This window comes from Choloepus didactylus, chromosome 15 (genome assembly GCF_015220235.1).
Source record: "Choloepus didactylus isolate mChoDid1 chromosome 15, mChoDid1.pri, whole genome shotgun sequence".
NCBI classification, from domain to species: Eukaryota; Metazoa; Chordata; class Mammalia; order Pilosa; family Megalonychidae; genus Choloepus; species Choloepus didactylus.
Genome location: NC_051321.1, coordinates 30,826,483 through 30,843,106, shown reverse-complemented (window position 1 = coordinate 30,843,106; position 16,624 = coordinate 30,826,483). Strand labels below are relative to the sequence as shown.

General features: G+C 40.4%; 1 protein-coding gene across 1 annotated transcript in view; it reads right to left on the bottom strand.

Moving 5' to 3' along the window:
* ARL3 (ADP ribosylation factor like GTPase 3) overlaps nucleotides 1-16,624 on the bottom strand; it is a 35,021-nt gene that overhangs the window by 2,540 nt on the left and 15,857 nt on the right. Inside the window, exons 4-5 of the mRNA XM_037804471.1 lie at nucleotides 10,600-10,650; nucleotides 9,128-9,313 (exon numbers count right to left, since the gene is read on the bottom strand). Coding sequence (XP_037660399.1) covers nucleotides 9,128-9,313; nucleotides 10,600-10,650 — 237 coding nt within the window. The remainder of the gene's footprint in view (nucleotides 1-9,127; nucleotides 9,314-10,599; nucleotides 10,651-16,624) is intronic.

Sequence of the window (16,624 nt, the reverse complement as noted above, 5' to 3'; positions counted from 1 at the left end):
GTCTGAACTTGAGATAGGTCCTCAGGAGCTCCCTCAGGGAAAATAAACACATCTGCCTTTCTGAGGCCTGAGCGAAGAGCTATCAGGAAAGATTCCAGCCATTTTTGGCTTTTTCTAAAAGCTGACCTTTGCTAGGGCATTAAATTCAATAAGCCACCCTTCTGGTGCCCTGGTGTGTTTACAGTGTGACAGTGTACACTTGGGTTAAATTAAATTTCTTTTTGGAAAAACAAACCAACCGCAGTGTGCATTACTAGACACACACTGGGGCAATGAGCATTTATTTCTCTTCGTGCAGCACTATGGTTCTGTTTAAAAGGGCCTGGCTTGATTCTTGAGGCTTTAAGCACCACCAAACAGAGGAACTCAGGAGAAGGTTCCCTTAAAAGCACAGTGACCTTGAAAGTGTCCTCTCCTAGAGGGCTGGAGAGGGACAGAGGGAAAAACCACACAATACTAAAGCCACCTGGCAGGTGGCCTGATTTCTCATGGATGCCAGGGCTGTCAGAAATGACCTCCTTTTCAACCTCCTTCGGAGCCACACCTGCATGCCCTCCCTTTCCCCAGAGGCTCTCCGACCTTCAGGGGTGTGCTACAGAGTCCCCGCCCAAGCCCAGAACAAAACCAGAGGATGCTCCTCCATGAATCCCTTCCCCTTGCACCTGTCACACATGCTCGCTGAGGTCCTGGCCGCACGCACCCAGATCAGGGCATATACTCCGCGCAGTCCCGCATTTCCTGTGACCATGGATCTAGTTGCTGAACGAGAACAGCTGAGACAGCTTAAAGTAATAAATATCAGCTGACACCCTTGGCCATTCGGAACATTAATCCCACAAACAATACATCACTGCAAAACAACCGGCAGGCATCCTATCTCCCGGCTAATCTGACCAGAACCTGAATTTACAGTGATTAAAACTACACTGGCTGCCATCAGAGCGCTTGGGTAGGAGAACCAGATCATCTGACGGCTGTCCCAGAGCGGCCCTTAGGGCATTTGCCAAGATATGGCTGGCTACGGCCAAAAGCCCAGAGGTAGAGAGCACCTGGCGGCCGTGGGGTGAGGGGTGAGGAGAGCTGAGGTGGGAGAAAGTGGGCCCCAAATGGGCCTCCAATTACAACTGCGGCAGCCACTGCCTCGGTAAAGCTGAGGCCAATTTCAAGACCACTTTATGAAAAGGACTAATTTAAAGAGAAGCATGTTTAATTTTAGTAGCTAATTGGTTTCCAGGAAAAAAAAAAACAATCACCTGTCAGGAGACAAAAAATATTTTTACAAATAAAAGAGAGATGAGTAAGATAACCATCTTCTCCTCGCCTGCGAAGCTGAATAGCTCAGCACTTATGCAGCATTTCCATCTTGAGGAACCCGCACAGACACTATCCAAGGTGCATGCCTCAATATTTTCTTCTTTATAAAGATTCACAACATTTTATCAAACTATCTTCTCAGAGAAATCAAGAACAGTGTTTCCACACGATATGAATAGCATTTTCCTCTTGTTTTATGACTGTGGAGGGGGGTTCTTTTATTACATTTAACTAAAGATAAATGCAGGCAAAGAGATAGGAAAAATATTTACTCAGCTGCAGAAACCCAAAGCAGAAGGTGGAGGGCAAGGGGAAGCTTTGTCCTGGGTGTCTGTTCTGGAGGCGAAGGGGGTTTAAACAGTGGTGCCCCACTGAGGGGCAGTGTCTTCCAGATGTCCGTGAGGGCTAGTGGGGACAAAGCCCCTCTAGTCACAGTCCTGCCCGCAGACAGCGCTGAGGTCCATACCCGCCAGCAGGTGTGCCAGCCCCAGGCCTCCAGCGCCCTCAACGAGTGTGGGAAGCACAGGGAGGGTGGAAAGGGGACAAAGCGAGGGCTGCCCTGGCCTGGGGAGGCGCCAGGGGACAGGGGTTCTGCCTTCTATTACCCAGAGGGGAACCTCAGCTGGAGGTGGGAGGTGGGGGGTATGTGTGGGGAATAGGCCGCATGGTGATAATATCATCTTAAATCAAACCGGGGCAAGCTCTGCCAAGACACCAACTGGAAAGGAAAGGTGACAGTGTGTCCAAGATCCCTGAGGGGACAGTGCACGTCAGATTGGCTTGAGGTTGTAGTCACAGAACCCAGCATGGCTTCCAGCCTACAGCACTTAATTTATTTCTGTTAAATTAATAATAATAATAGCTAATATTTGAGGGTTTGCTATGTACCTGGCACAGCTTTAGGCATTTTGCTCTCATTTTTCAATCCTCAACAACCCTGTAATATAGATACTATTATTATTTCCATTTTACAGATGAGGAAATGAAGGCACAGAAGGGTTAAGTAACTTTCCTAGGGCCACCTGCTGATAAGTGGCAGAAGCAGGACAGACCCCAGGCAATCTGGCTCCAGCATCATTTACCTTTCTTAATGACTGCAGGGCAACTGCTGAGGTAGGAGCTCTGCCTCAAGCTCAGGGAGGGCTTGGGAATCACCCTGAAGTTGGGAAAGAGGCAATTCTGGTTTTTCCCTCATTATGACTTCCAGCTGAATATAAGGGTCTGAGGCTGGAGTAGCCCCCCAACCAAGCACCCTGCACAGTTTTGCTGTAGCTCTGAAGGTGCCAGAGATTGTTTGTGGCCACTCAGCGTTCAAGACTCCTGGGCTGCCAGGTATCTATGCATGTGAAAGCCTGGATGTTTACCTGGCTGTGTCATCCTAGCACATTAACTATTCACCAAGCCCACCCTCGCCAGGGAAACTCTATATTTAGAGACAACACAGTTTCAGGGGGAGGAATCTTCTGCTTCATACGTTTAAATTAAAGTGCCATACCACTCTTGCTTTAATTTGGCAAGTTTCTTTTTTTTTTTAAACAGATGACTGAGAAAAGGTGATCGTTTACTTGAAGTAGGTTACTGCTCAGCCTCCAAAAGAAGGAAATGAACTCTTAGGTTTGTTTAATGGTTGAACCTTTACTGTTAAAAACTGGTTTGGCCAATTTTCTGTGCATCTGATTTTCACCAAGGGAATGACAATCTTCTGGGATGAACAGTCCTCCCGTTCTGCCCCCACCTCTGCACCTCCCCCAACCAATCTTGATGAAACTGAATTTGAATTGATTCGTTTCAATTCAATAATAAGAGACTGGGGAGAGACATCAAACCTCAAATACTGAGCTTTATTTGGCCCCATGGAGAGGGAATAAATTTTACCATGTCATGATATCGTTCCCTACTATAATGACTGGGAAAAATCGAAGGCTGCCTCTAACCATATGGGTGGCAACTGACTAATTGCATATCTCCTTTCTAGGGGAAGAGCGGCCTCGCACTGTATGGCTTTTTAATGTGATCTCCCTACAACGCATCCATCACTGCTCTATGGTCGGAAGGAAGCAGTGGCAGCCATGGTTGGGTCGGCCCGGTTTTGAAAGCCATGACGACTGCGCGTCACATCAGTAAGTGCTTTAAGATGAGGAGGAGCTCAGCCTCTTGCTGAGCAGTGTGGCTTGTCCCATTGGCCATTAGGCCCTCAGGGTCAAGAAGCAGCTGGATGCAGCAAACATAAAATAATGCTTGCTATTAATATTTTTTCTGGCGACAAAGGGCACTGCACCAGAGAGGTAGCAAAATCACATATCCTGATCTTTCTTTCTTAGTCTACAGAAGGATATGAAAATTTAAAAATAAACCGGAGGTCTGACTTGCAGATAAGCAGTTGTGAGTACATCTGGAGTCAGTAACAACTAATGCCAGGCCTAGAAAGAAGTGGTAAATGTAACTTTTAAAAACATCAAAATTCTGTGGGAGTCTCCCCCTGAGTACCTCTTTGTTGCTCAGATGTGGCCCTCTCTCTCTCTAACTGAGCCATCTCAACAGGTGAACTCGCTGCCCTCCCCCCTACGTGGGACCCGACTCCCAGGGGTGTAAATCTCCCTGGCAACGCAGAGTATGACTCCCGGGGAGGAATGTGGACCCGGCATTGTGGGACTGAGAGTATCTTCTTGACCAAAAGGGGGATGCAAAATGAGACGAAATAGTTTCAGTGGCTGAGAGATTCCAAATGGAGTAGAGAGGTCACTCTGGTGGACATTCTTATGCACTATATAGATAACACCTCTTAGGCTTTAATGTATTGGAATAGCTAGAAGTAAATACCTGAAACTACCAAACTCCAACCCAGCAGTCTGGACTCCTGAAGACAATTATATAATAATGTAGATTACAAGGGGTGACAGTGTGATTGTGAAGACCTTGTGGATCACACCCCCTTTATCTAGTGTATGGATGAGTGGAGGAATGGGGATAAAAACTAAAGGACAAATGGGGTGGGATGGGGGGATGATTTGGGTGTTCTTTTTTCACTTTTATTTTTTATTCTTGTTCTGGTTCTTTCTGATGTAAGGAAAATGTTCAGAGATAGATTGTGGTGATGAACGCATAACTATGTTATCATACTGTGGACAGTGGATTGTATATCATGGATGATTGTATTGTGTGTGAATGTATTTCAATAAAACTGAGTTTAATAAAAAAAAAATTCTGTGGGGATTTTAAGGGAGAAGTCCCCTAGATTAAGGAAAAATAGACAAAAAACAAACTGGGCTAGTGACTGTTTAGTGTTCCTCCACAAGGCTGACTCTAAAGGGCAGCTCACGTGTCAGTGTTCAGACTGCTAATGAGCCTTTCTTTCTATGGGAGTGACGCGTCCGAAAGACAACTGTGAACTGGACCATCACTCCTATTTGGGGGAGGAAGAGAGGGAATGTGGGATAGATGTGAAAAGAAAAGGTGAGCATGAGATGGTGGCATGGATAGCAATACCCAGGGGAACTTTCTGCTGGCTCACGGCTATTGGTGGAGGCAGGTCTCTGTAACAGCAAGGCTAGAGACCAGGTCAAAATCTGCTATGAAAGGAATTCAAATCCAGTGTAATTTTAATTAAACACACACACATGATATTTTAGAGGGACCAGGTCTTCAAACACCTGAAACTACAACAGCAAGGAGAGCCATGGTTTGGGGTTCAAATTCAGGTCTGTAGGTGGAAGAGGGATTGATTTCTTCTTTGTTCACTATTTTCTAGGCACCCAAGGGAAAAGAAAAGAACGAGTCCCAGTGCTAAATGTTATATGCTAGGAGAGGCCCTAGCAACCCTGGCCCAGTCTCAAGGGCACAGAGGGAGACTTTCTTCATGTTTATCAGGGTGTCTGTCTGAGGGAGTTTTAAGTTATCCTCCCAGGCATTTTTCAGTTTCTCCTCTCTCTGCCTTCATCTACTTGACATAACTGGGTCTATTCTGATCACTCCCCTGGCCTATGGGCCTCACAGCAGGACAGAGTTTCCAAGATTGATGTTCTCCTTCAGCTTCCTGTGCCCTTTACCTATTCTCTGCTCTTGACAGCTTCCCTTGAAAATCTGCTTTAATAACACGAAAGGAAGGACCTGCCTCCGAGTCACCATCAATTGGGCAAAGAAAGACCTGTCCCAAACTCCCTCAAAGCCCACGAAAGTTGATGTTCACACCAGAGCAGAGGCTGTTGGACAATACATGGTACTTGCCTACAGAACATCAAGAACAGGGCCCTGAAATCCATCGTAAGAATCACTACCTTCCACAGTCTCACATCATGCACTGAAGCCACTCACCTAAGGAAAAGTGACACACCTCCTTAGGCAGTGAGAGAGATAGAGTTTGTCACCTAACAAACAGGAGGCTGCTCCCCTGGCTTGCCCACTCGAGGATGCCCACTATTTATCAGTATAAGCCAGGTCTCCCAAACATACTTTGATTAAATACACACACACGCACACATATATACATGAGCACACACGGTATAAATAAAGATGCTGTCTTCAAATACTTGAAACCATAACAGAGATTCCAGGTCTTTTTTTTTTTTTCTTCACCTTTGTACATTTTCTTTCAGGGTCATTAGAGTTGGGGTGCCAGATGCTACATGACACATTTGGTGTCTGATCATTTTGGTGGCTTTGTCTATGACTGATCAACTTTTAATTAAAAAAAAAAAAAAGATGAAATAGGAATTTAGGGAACTTTAGTAATTATTACACAGTATCCATGTTGGAAAGTGAACCCCAAACAATGAGATATTATGGACATTTTTCTGGTGAAGGCTTTCATTTTTTAGGAATACTTTACACCTTAATTAGTAAGAATCATTAAAAGCTTGCACTTCATCTGATCAAGGCAGGAAAGGAATTCCATTTCAGTGATTCTTTTTAAGGTGAAAACCAGGAAACTGGCTGCATGTGCAAGAACTTAGGTCAGAAGCATTATCTGAAGAAGGGGCTTGGTCAATCAGGGCCTCACAAGGAAAAGCATTGCCACAGAAAAACTCCACGACCTTTCTCCAGTCCCCAAAGGTTACCATTAAAGGAAAATAGACAGCAGATTCCCTTCTTAATTAACATTTTTATTAAATAACCTGTTTCAAATAATGGTTAAATTCTCTAAATTTATATCATTCTATTAACCATAATCTAATCTCATTAACCTTGAAATCCCAGTTTTAACTACCCAATTCTATACACCATGGTGCTATCTACTAAACTAATTAAGTGACCTTCAAACTATTTCTCCTCCATATAAAATCTTTTTTTTTTTTTTTTGCTCATACTTCTTTGTTGAATCTCTCTTGATATCATTTCCTGTGAACTCAGTTGCTAAAGTTCCCTGATCTGAGAACTTTCTTATCAAAATCAAACCATATGCTTAATATTCTCACTTCATTCAAACTGGTTGATTTAGAAGCCCTCCCCTGGTTACCTCCACCCCCTTACAGCCTGACAGTTCACTGGCTCTTTTTTGGCTGAAAGATCCTGCGACTTAAAAATCTCTGCATTTCTCTGGTGGCAACATACCTGGTTCATAGAGCTCCATCCTTGTCATCTCCGTGGGGCAGGGGGGCAGTTGGGAAGAAAATGACACAAGCTCCCTCAACTACCTCCAGGCTCCTCTGAAGCAGTGCCCCTGGCTTCAATGCCACTATTCTAAATACTAATTCTAGATAACTCTAGTCCTTTTTTATATCCCTAAGATTGGCTGAACAAACAAGAGCCTCACTGTTAATTCCTGCTTTGCTTTTTCTTCTTTTCAACATTTTGACCAAGGGAAAAAAGATTACAGAGCTTTTATGAGTATGCACCCCAAATGTATTTATTTTCTTTAGCTTCATCCTTACAGTCCCCAACCTCAAGATGTTTTCTATATTCTCTATCTGTGTTCTAAACCATTTAGAAAGGCATAGTTCTCTTGCTGAAGTGGTTTGTAGAAACCCCTCCTGGACCTCATCCTCAACAAAATAACCTCAGGTCTCATCAATATCATCATATGCACCATCGGAGGGAAATACTTCAGGCAAAACTCAATTTTTTTTTAAATGCATTATAACCAGAGAAAGCTAAATAAAATTATCATAGTTTACCTATTTAAAAACATCCTGGGTTGCAGTATGCTTGCTGGGCAGGCTTGAAAATTAAGCTGGAAAATGCAATAATTCAAAACCTAATAGATATATAATCGCATCTGTAATTGCAATTGTGTAGGGGAGACTACAGAAGAATATACCTATTTTTGGTAGTTAGTTTCTTTGTGGAATACTAGGAGAGAGGAAAAAGAACTTCTCACTTTTTAACTTTATATACTTTTATATGATTAACAGTGAGAATAGTGAGAATATAAAACTTTTATAATATAAGAATCTGGAAAGGAAGAAAAGAAGGAAATAAATAAGGCTTTAAAAAAGTCCCCAAACCCCCACAATTCTCCCCAACCTAAACCTCATGGAGACCCACAGAGCTCCAGAATCCATTTTACGGATGTAGACGAGGTAATTTCTGACCAGTTATGTGGTCCCACAACACACACACACGCATGAGGGGCTTCTGAGGGTGCAGGTACTGAGTATCTGGAGAAGGAGGTCCTCATCTTGTGCTGACTGGTCTGCCCTCAGATTTACACGTCAAACACAAAAGCACGACTGGGCTGCTTGTGTAACAAAAAACAAAAACAAACAAAAACCAAGCAGTAAACCAGATGGACTGATTGAGATAGTTCTAGGAAGTGATTACTTGCTTGAGATAAAAGCCATCAAGCAGTTTTAAGACAAATCAGTGTCAAATGTCTTAGGAAAGAGGGAAGCAGAATATTAGAAAGGAAATAGAAAGAAGCTGCAGGACAATGATGAAGAATCAAATCTCAAGCTCATATCCCAACATGCCAAGTTCAGAGAAAAGCAAATTGGTCATGCCATTAGAGACACATGCCATATGGCAATGAGGAAAGATACAACTTCTTTAGACGTTGTTAATCCCCCACAGCATCCTACAGCAGTACTGTCCAGTTCTCATAGCACTGTCGCATCCCTGGCAGGTATATCAGATGTTTAAATTGAGGCATGTGGTACGTGCTTGGGGCTTCCGAATAAAGAAGTAGTCCTGGAGGGATGACTTCATAGTGTCAAATGATTTGAGGCTGCATGGTAGGAAGAACCAAGAGCTGAAATTGTCTATTATTCTTTGAGAATATAGCCTCTCAGTTATCTGGGATACAACCATTTTGTTCCCTAATTTTAATATCAAATGAACGGGGTGGGGGGTGCTACTCTTTCAGTATACTGTACATCAGTACAAAGCATGGGCTTTCTGTCAGCAGAAACCTCCCACTGGGGAACCAACACCGAGGACAATGGGATAAACAACAGAAAAAACAAAAACACTTCTAAGATAACTAGTGGTCGTGATTACTGATGGCTCCTCACCTTGAGAGGACAGGTATTTAGCATCTTTAATATCAGACACAACACAAAAGCCCAACTCAAACACCAAAGAACCCTAGTGTTAGAAAGGATTTTGAGGACTGTTCTGAACTCTGACCCAACAGGGAAAGCTCATTGCTTATGTGGGATGGTTTATCTGTGGTTTTCCCAGAACAGTTTATAGGATATCAGATTGACTGTTAAGTAGAAAAGAGCCAAACTCCTCAATGGCCTTCACATCCTGGAATAGTTTATCGGCCCACCAAAGGCTATTTGTTTCATATCTTTTTCTATTAGGTTAGTACAACTAATAAGACCCCCCAGGTTGGCTGCCATGTTGCCACGTGACCAAGCCTTCCCTGTGCTCTCACCTGCACGCCCTCTCCTGTGAGAGCTGAGCAAGACTGGATCTGCCAGATTCGGTCGCGAATAGTATGCAAGTTCAGTCCTTCTGCAATTTCAGAGGCAGGGGCTGCCGTGAGCAAATCCTGCTTATTAGCAAAGATGAGCACTGGCACACAACTTAGCTTTTCTTCTTCCAGTAACTCAGCCAGTTCCTGGATCATTTTGGGGAGAGATGGAGAGGAAAGGATGAAAATCTATATTCAACCATGTACCTCTAATTAGAAAAAAACAAACAGTTAAGCTGATCAACTAGCAACTTTCAAGGGCAGTGGCTCTCAAACTTTAACCTGTGGAAGAATCCCCTGGTAGATTCCTCATGCTGACTTTGTAAAGACTGAGCCAGGTCCAGGAAACCATTTTAACAAGCTCCCCAGGTGATTCTGCTATAGGTAATTCATAAATCAAACTCTGAGAAACTCTGTCAAAGTAGTGGTTAAAGACATGAAATTCACCCAAGGTTTATTACTTGTAAATAACTTTCAATGCATATATATAAACGTATCATTTAAAATGAATACGACAATTGGTTTAGCGATTGACCTCTGCCTACAAAACATGCATGCACACTCAATACGTTTTATCAAACCCACATCCTAAGATAACTGTATTATTTCATCTGGCTAGGTCTCTAATTTTCAGGGTACAGGTTGGGATCTAAACTGTATATTGATTCTGGCTGCAATAAGTACAAGAGAGCGTGTATACTTATCTAAATGATAAGTCCCACCTCTTCCCATATTTTTGCTATGTTAAATACTTGGACTTACACAGGCCAAAGAGTCCACAATGAGACCTAAACATACTTCCCCAAAGAGATCCATTCCACTCTTTGCTGCTTCTATAAGTGTACCATGCTCTGGGTAAAATGGTCTATGCCCATTGCTTCTCTATTTAAAAATTGTGTACATTGTGGATCACACAGTGGAATCGTGTTGACGTGTACTCTGCCTCTGAGACTGTATTTGGGGTCAAGGTATACCTTATTTCCTGGCTTGAAAACAAGAGTAACTTAGTGTTGGCTTATAGATTTCTTCCCATCCCTTTTAACTTGTCAAACTTACCCCTGGATCAATTGAGTTGATACTGAAAAAGGTAAATAGAAATGAAAAGTGAATGGTTTTTCTGGGTTCATTTCTAGGTGGCCTGAGAAGAAACTCTGAAGAGCTTTTAGGCATGGTGCTGAGTTCCATTTGCTTATATCTTATTTAATTTGAGTAAAGAGAAGAAGCTTTAATCAAAAAATTGTTTAAAGGACTCTCATCTAATTTCCTTTTAGACAACTGGAAAAAAACTTTCCTTTTGCCTGCTTACCAGAATGACTGTCTTGTTTGAGCTGCAAAGGTTAAGTAAAAATACCTCCCTCACTCTCACACATTTACAAGGTAGATTAATGAATACCCAGTTACTTGGGGAATATTTCAACAGACGAATTATTTACCTGGCCTGTCTCTTCAAATCTTTTTCTGTCTGCACTGTCGATTACATATATCTGTAAAGGAAAAGAAGAAGGTTACTTCAATCCACAGACATGGAAAAAGACAGGGTTACTTCTATGAAAGGAGCAGGTGATCTCATAACAGCAGATTTCAGATTGAGCTGGCAACTCTTATCCCATCTATGGAAGCAAAATAAACAAAGAAATGAAATAAACGAATGAATGAATGAAATGGGGGTGTCTAGAAAATACCTCCAGCAAAGTTCCAAAGACTAAGAGGTCAGGAAAGTCAAGGCAGGATAAAAATAGCTACATTTACTAGGCAGTTGATGTGTCAAGAAGCATTTTTACTAGGTTTACTCTATCATTCTTCATTAAAACTCTATGAGATAGATTTCCTTATTTTTCCATTTTGAACATAAATAAACAGAAGCCCAAAGAAGTTAAGTAACTTGACAAGTTATATCTAGTGAGTGACAGAAGTGGGATTCAAACTCAGGCATACCTGACAGGAAAGTTCAGGGTGCTCCTAACTCCGCTGCTGTACTGTTTCCCAAATTGTCAGAATGGGATAGCATTTTGAGGAATTTACAGGCCTATATTTCTCAAACATCGTCACTCTGAAAGTAAATTTGAGCATCAAATATATACTGATTTCAGGTGCTCAGTCAGGAGACACAGCTCTCTCCTTCCTGTTCCTACCATCGCAGGCTGCTTGGAGGTTAAGACCAAATATTGGAAATAGCAAGGGCTTAGGCTTTGCCAGAAGAGAAGTTTGGGGATTCACTATAAATTACAAATCCCAAGCTTTCTCCTTCATCCCTGAATTTTATTTATTGTATAAATATCATCCTATAACAGCAAAAAGGGAACAAGGTAAGGAAAAAAGGCAGAAAAATCACCTATAATTACAGCACTCAAACACATCAATGACTTTAATTTCTTATGGAAAGTTCCCTCCTAGTCCTTCTTCACATGAAAGTTAAAAAAAGAAAATCAGAGATACAGTTTTGTAGTCTGAATTTCTTTTTCATGTATTAAATGTTTTTCTAGTTCCTAATCTTAAAAATTATACATTTATCAAACTTCCCTTTAAATAATTTAAATTTGTTATTAAACTAATGGTAAAATAAACTTTTTTAAAAGAGCAACTTCAACTTAGAATGAAAACAAAAAACAATCCTCAGGTCTCACATTCACATCCCTTTAAGTTACATAAACTAGATAAACGGCAATGCAAATAGGTATTTCTGTGAGTGAGTCAAATTCTGTTAAACTGAAAATTGGTTCTTTTTTTTTTTTAATTAAATTCAGTTTTATTGAAATATATTCACATACTATACAGTCATCCATGGTGTACAATCAACTGTTCACAGTACCATCATATAGTTATGCATTCATCACCACAATCTATCTCTGAATATTTTTCTTACATCAGAAAGAATCAGAGTAAGAATTAAAAAAAAGAGTGAAAAGGAACACCCAAATCACCCCCCCATCCCACCCTTGGTTCTCTTTTGAAACAAAAACCAATTAAAATCCCTTTGCTTAATGCTCTATCACTTACAGTCACTAGGGCTAAATATTATACCAGGAGCCAAGTTTAGCCTTTTTTCTCAAGAATACCTTACATTCCATCCTGTGTTTCTTTCAGGGAGAATCATGGGGGTAGGAGGATGAATGTGTCTGATCAGAGTGTGTTTTTCTGTGGCCCTATTATTGTTGTTGTTGTTACTATTACTCTGACTCAATGTCAGAGCATATTAATGGGCATTAATGGGTTCTGCCCATCAGACACAAAATCTGATGCTGTCTTTATAAGTCATTTGCAGAACACAGTGACAGTCAAGTTTTCTACCAGTGGGACTCACATTTTAAATGCAGCAGGCATAATATGAATATAGAAGTAGAAAGGAAAGGAATGCAATGGGAGAGTGAACCCCAAATATTAAAGAATTATTAATTAATTGGCATTATTTGGAAGTCCAACAGTCCAAGATGTGAGGCAAGAAGGATCAGGTGATCACTGGGAGATATTTGGACTCAGAGGGCAGCCTGAAGGCTACATTCAGGTTGCTATGCAAAAAGGATTACAAAGCAGAAGAAAGATGTGCTTGGAGCAAAGGGTGTGATTAAGAAGGTAAGGGTAGAAAAGAGGAGGCTGAAACAAGGCTGAGAATATAATTAAACAAACAGTTAAGAAATCTGTGAAAAACAGACAGTTGGGATGAGGATGTGGAGAAACCAGATTCCTCATGCATTGCTGGTGGAAATATAAAATGGCGTAGACACTGTGGAAAGCAGCTTGGTGGTTCCTTGGAAAATTAAACATAAAATTCCCATGTGACCTAGTGTATTAGTTTCCAGACTGCTAAAACAAATACCATGCAATGGGTTGGCTTAACAACAGGAGGTTATTGGCTCACAGTTTCAGGAGCTAGAGAGCTTGCTTCTTCCCCGGTTGGTATATTCTGGCTGGACGGCAATCTTTGGAGTTCCTTGGCCCTTCTGTCACCTGGCAGTGCACCTAGAGGTGTCTTCTCTTTTCTCTTCTGGTTTCCTTTCACTTCTAGCTTCTGGCTGCTCCCTGTGGCCTCCTTCTGGATCCAATTTCCTTTGCTTATAAGGACTTCTGCCATATTGGATTAAGGCCCACTGTCATTCAGTTTGGGCAAACCTTAACTAGTAACACCTTCAAAGGGTCTGTTTATGGGTTCACACCCACAGGACCAGAGATTGAGATCTGAACATGCCTTTCATGGGGACATGATTCAATCCCCAATACCTGGCAATCCCACTTTTAGGTATATACCCCAAATAACTGAAAACAGGAATACAGATATTCATAGCAGACAAAAAGTGGAAGTGACCCAACTGCCCATTGACAGATGAATGGATAAACAAAATGGGGCATATACATACAATGAAATATTGTTTAGCCATAAAAAGGAATGACGTTCTGATATATGCTACAACATGGATGAAAACTGAAAATTTTATGCTAAAATAGGCCAGGCACAAACGGACAAATATTGGATGGTTCAACTAGACAGAAATATCTAGGATAAGTAAATTCATAGACGGAAAGTAGATTACAGGTTACCACATGCTGGGAGAAGGAGGAAATGGGGAGTTTTACTTAATGGGTACAGAGTTAATGTTTGGGGTGATGAAAATGTTTTGGTAACGGCTGGGCATGATGGTTGCGCAACATTGTGAATATAATTAATGCCCCTGAATTATAAACTCAAAAATGGTTTACATACAAATTTTATGTTATATGTATATTATCACAATTAAAAAAAAAAAACAAAAAAAAAACCCCAATTTGGAGAGAATGATAAGGAATGAAAATACAGCTTGATAGTAGACAAGAAAGATGACCAGCCAAATACCAGAGAATCCAGAAGCTGAAGGTCAGTGAAAAGAAAGCTTTAATGTTTATAATAATTTATTGCCATTTATTGCTATGGCATTAAATTTCACAGGAAACATTTCCATTAAAAGATTCAAAAGGACGATTTTCCTAAACTATACAATATTTTCTTCTGTGACATTTTTCTCAAGTAACTTTTATAAAGTTGAAAATTACTACACGGTAATTCCAGGAGGAAGTCATTAAAACAACTGCCCCATTTATTACTTAAGAAAAGGCCAAGTGAAAAAGTCATAAGCACAAAGTAGTCTCTAGTGATCCCACACATTGGTTTTTCTGCAGCAGTACACTTTTCTGCTGGTTGCCTCCCTCCCCAGCCCTCCCGTTTCTTTGGGCAAGTATCTGTTTTTGTTTTCTCCTGGACAAAGTGATTTTCAGGAAAGGACAGCCTTCTCTCTTTTTAAAATTTAAACACAGATGTTGATTAATCTAGTCATGTTAAAAAATTTAAAAATTAAAATGAATCCCAAATACAAACTAATGATCAAAAATTTTTCTGGTATTTAGTCAGAAACTACAAGATAAACATCTATTGTGCTTCTGATTTATTTTAAAACCGTATGTATGGATCTTAATAAATCAAGTCATAAAATCTGTTCTAAAATAAGGTTATAATCCATGGCACTCAGAATGATGCTTTAAGCAAAGCCAATTCACATCTTCCAGGGAAATTGCTTTGAAATTTCTTATTTGGTTGTGGGAGGGAGAACTAGAGAAAAAGATTTTTTTTCTTGATAGAAGGTTAGCCAACTCTAGATTAACCAGGGAATGAATGGAGGGCTCTTTGTTTTTCTCCTCTGGTTCCTTCTGCTCCTCTGCCCCCTCCTGCTGCCATCTTTTGGCCATTTTATTGCTCCTAAGCATTTCTCCACCAGAGGGTAGACAGAGACAAGAAGTGGTGAAACTAAGAAGTGTGGCCTTTTATCAATAGCTTGAGTGAAAGTTTGGGACAGGATTGAAACTAATGACAGATGTTTCTGAATAATGCAAGATTTTCAATTATTTACTCTTTCTATCCTCCAGTAGAACTGATGCTCAAGTGTGAGCGACCAACATGATGGGAATAAACATCAGGTGGTTTTCTTATCTTTACGGTGTTTGAGATCTGGCTGTCTTCATGTCCTATACTTTTGATATGGAAATGATGACAAAGTTACCTTGTTTAAATCATGTTAAGTTTAAAAACAAAACTTGTAATAATAAAGTAAATGGAGTTTAGTTGTAACATGAATAAACCTTGAGTAAAAACATTACTATGTATTTTTATATATCAAAAAGGCTGCTAGCACTTCCTGGCCTAAATAGAGAAACAAAAGAAACCCCTTCCCCTCCCTTCTATCACACCTCAAGTTTTATTTCTTAGTCATGTCCCTCAAATTAATAAAGCTGTAGTCAGATGTTCTGTGTTATCTTCTCTGAGAATAACCTAGGCATTTTTAGAACACTTTCAAACTATTAGGGATCATTATTGCTCTAAAGCAAGTGTCAGTAAGTTTTTCTTAAAGGGTCAAGTAGTAAATATTTTAGGCTTTGTGGCCCATACAATCTGTTTTGCAATTATTCAACTCTGCTGTCATAGTGCAAAAGCACCCATAGAGAATACATAAATAAATGGACATGGCTGTGTGCCCACAGCACTTTATTTGTGGAAACTTAAATTTGAAAATTTCATATAATTTTCCAGGTATCATGTAATATTATATTTCTTTTGATTTTTTTTCAACCCTTTAAAAATGTAAAAACCCTTCTTAGCTTGTAGGCTATACAAAAACAGGAGGCAGAAAGATAATAACATAGGTAAATATAAATACCAATACTGCTGTATTTTTGATCTGTAACTCCACTTTTTACTTCCTACAGGATCTAAAGGCAAATGCAAAAAATGTAATGATAAATCAATGGTTTTGGACATACACATAATGTATAAAATGTAATCTGTGACAAGAACTACATAAAAGTGGGTGGATGGAGGGATATAGGAACATGGTTTATATATACTATTGAAGTTAAATTGGTATCAAAGCAAAGGACATTGTTATAGATTTAGCATGTTAAATTTAAGCCCCATGGTAACCACAAAGAAAATATCAGAGAATATGCAAACTCATAGAGACAAAATAGAGTATAGGATTGCTGGCAGCCAACCTCAGAACACTTCTTCAGGAAGAAAGCATTGCCTTGATGATGCCTTGATCTGGACTTTCGCTTAGCCTCAAAACCATGAGCTAATAAATTTCCATTGTTAAGTCAACCTATTGCATGGTATTTCCTTGAGCAGCCCAGGAAACCAAAACATATGTATATGCCTCATCTTTTTCTCCTCATCCACCAAAGCCTTTAACCTGACTTGTTACATGATAGGCCCATGCAATGCACATCTCAGCACCTCAAATGTGCTTGATGATTTAATAATAGTACAATTTTATATTTTGGCATTATTCTCCATTCAAGAATCATGGTGTATTAATTAATTCACTACTTCTCATTTACCCCTGTTATAGGTTATACATATACATTATAACAGGATCACTGTTGGGCAAAGAATAGACTTCAGGAAGGCAAGGGAAAAATAAGGAGACTGATTAGGATGAT